At 39.3% G+C, this 2,919-nt stretch overlaps 1 protein-coding gene across 1 annotated transcript; it reads right to left on the minus strand.

Annotated features, from left to right (window-relative positions):
- Positions 1-1,495: 1,495 nt before the first annotated feature.
- LOC115078429 (olfactory receptor 5V1-like) lies at positions 1,496-2,431 on the minus strand. Its single transcript, XM_029581344.1, has one exon. The coding sequence runs from the start codon at positions 2,429-2,431 to the stop codon at positions 1,496-1,498; it is 936 nt and encodes a 311-aa protein (XP_029437204.1).
- Positions 2,432-2,919: the final 488 nt, after the last annotated feature.

A 2,919-nucleotide genomic window follows, 5' to 3' on the forward strand; every position in this document is an offset into this window, starting at 1 on the left:
TGCCACCTTAAACAGCTGATTTCTAGATTCTGTTAGTCGAGCCACTTTTATAGTAGGAACTTCTCTAAGATTTCTACTCGCTGAGTGAAGTATCGGCTAGGCTGATACACCCGGACTGCCCTCTGAAAGACATGGAGGGACCAGATTCTGCTGTGCTTTAAACATTATTCACCACTTTATAGGCAGCCAATGTAAAGAAGCTAGAACAGGATGAATCTATTCATTTATCTTCACGCCTGATATTAGACGAGCAGTAGAGTTCAAGATCAATTGGAGAGTTTTTAATTGTGATTTTGGCAGACCCAAGAACAGAACATTACAATAATCTAAAGATGATAAAATTAATGATTGTGTCACCAATCGAAAATCTGAAGAATTTAATAAATTCTTTACATTATGTAAAAGACGCAGTTTGAACCAATACCTTGAAATGTGATCGAACAGATAATGACGAGTCTATGAAAATGCCTACATTTCTATCTTGATCTCTGATTACTATAGGAATCCCATCAAATATGTGTGTGTGTGTATGTGTGTGTGTGTGTGTACATTTTATAGTAGCGGAGGAGCAATAATTTAATTTACAGAAGTTACCCTTTTGTTTACGTAATAGAGCGGACACTTCTGATTGTGCCACTGGGATAAACTCTGTCCACGATACTGAAACCTTTTGTGAATTTTCTGGATCTATTTGAGGCAAATCCTCCAATGACTTAACTATGTCAACTGTTTTTTGAGAAAAGAATACCACAACTTTCTCACTCGATTCCTTCATGTGGACTATATGATTTTTGATTGGGGCTTTCAAGTGTCCATACAACGTCAAACAGTTCTTATGGTCATGAGGCTGCAGCAGAGATCTGATCCAATTACCATTTACATTTAAGCCGATCTGTACTTTCTCTGTAATTGTTTAATTTAACATGATACATGTTCTGCTCAGCTTCATGTAACTCCTGCTTTAGGCTTCTCAATTAGCAGGTGTAACAATGTGCAAATAAGTTGGATAATGTATTCGCAAACATCTCTTATAAAACAGCAACATCCACGTGTACCATGTGACCTAACCCTACACTGCATGTACTTTCAATGTTTCTAAAATAGCATGCATGCATGCAAACACAGGCTGCTTACATGCATATATAATAATTTTCCATGCATATTCCCTTTGAATATATACAGTACATTTTTACTGAAACAAAGCTTGCATGTAAGTTTACCTGCAAAGGATTCCCCCATTAACAGAGTAGGTATTCATTATAGTGGGAGAGGTTCTGTGTGTATTCAAACTTAGGAACATAGGTTTGCTTTGAAAGTTAGGGGGTAAACTCTGCATGTACAAGAGATATGTATGTACAGACTTTACCCCAAAATTATAAAACTACCCTCCCTAGGGAACAACAAAACTTGGAAAAGAAATCAGGTTGTACTGGCAACATTTCAGCTTATCCCTGTCAGACATCATTTAACCTTTGCTAACATGAGAAATGTTTTTCTAAGGAAAAGGCTTTCTGCCAAAAAATCTTTTTAGGGCTTCTTTGACCTCTCTGTTTTTCAGGCTATAAATTATGGGGTTAAACAGAGGAATTAAAACATTATAGAGCAGAGCAAAGAGCTTGTTCTGATCCACTGACTGCATGGATGTTGGTCTCATATACAAACAGAGCAAAGTCCCATAGAAGAGAATAACGACTGTGAGGTGGGTGGAGCAGGTGGAGAAAGCTTTGTGTCTCCCCTCTGTTGAACGGATCTTCAGGATGGTGGAGATGATGTAGACGTAAGATGTCAGGGTAAAAACAAAGCATGGCAGGTCTACAAATGCACCAAAAATGTAAGTGGTATATTCAATGGCAGAAGTGCTGGTGCAAGAGAGTGTGAGCAGTGCTGAGGGGTCACAGAAGAAATGGTTAATCTCATTGGATCCACAATAAGAGAGACGAGAGAAAAGCACAGTGTGTGTCACTGGTTCCAGAAACCCCAAGATCCAGGTCCCTGTGGACATGAGAACACAGAGCCTCTGATTCATAATCACAGCATAGCGCAGGGGGTGACAGACTGCGATGTAGCGGTCATAAGCCATGACCGTAAGCAATAGAATTTCTATACATACCAATGTTACGAAAAAATATATCTGTGTAAGACAGCCATTTACAGAAATATTCTGACTTTTCCTTTGTAGGATATCCAGTAGTTTGGGGAGAGTCAGTGAGGTGTAAGAGATATCAAGGAAGGACAAGTTACAGAGGAAAAAGTACATGGGAGCAAGCAAGTGAGGATCCAGGCATGTCAGGGCTATAATAATGAAGTTACCCAAGAGAATAATCAGGTAAATCAGCAAAAAGAGAACAAAAAGGGGGATTTGAAGGTCTGGGAATTCAGGAAATCCCAGAATGATGAATTCCGTCAGTAAGGTGCCATTTTTCACTTCCATTGGATTCTGAGAGGAGAGGAAAGGGAAGAAGAGAAATAGGTGACCATATTGGACACACAGCTCAGTCCTTGAGAACTTGTACTGAAGGGATTAAATATATTGTCCCCTAAGACAAACTTACATGGACCTCAATGCTAAAAGTGTATGTTGGTCTATCAAGTTCAGCTTTTTTCAATCCACCAACAGCTGGGTCACTATTTGATGTGATTATTATTACATAGATTACATGGAACTGGAGATGTCTTACTACTGTCTACACCCTCCTAAGATCAAGAACATCAACTCCCTCGTGCTAGACAAAGTTCATCCATGTGTGAAATAAGCCCATAAGGTTGGCCAGTGGATCCCCAAGTTGATCCTTCCAATATGAACCTCAGGTTAACTCTCAAATCTTCCAAGATTTGAAATGGAACTCGGTGCCATGTGAGGATATCATTTGCTCGAGCGTGATTGAAAGTTTCTGGATTGAAATGGGTAATTATGTAGGA

Source organism: Rhinatrema bivittatum, chromosome 16, assembly GCF_901001135.1.
Source record: "Rhinatrema bivittatum chromosome 16, aRhiBiv1.1, whole genome shotgun sequence".
In the NCBI taxonomy this organism is placed as follows: Eukaryota; Metazoa; Chordata; class Amphibia; order Gymnophiona; family Rhinatrematidae; genus Rhinatrema; species Rhinatrema bivittatum.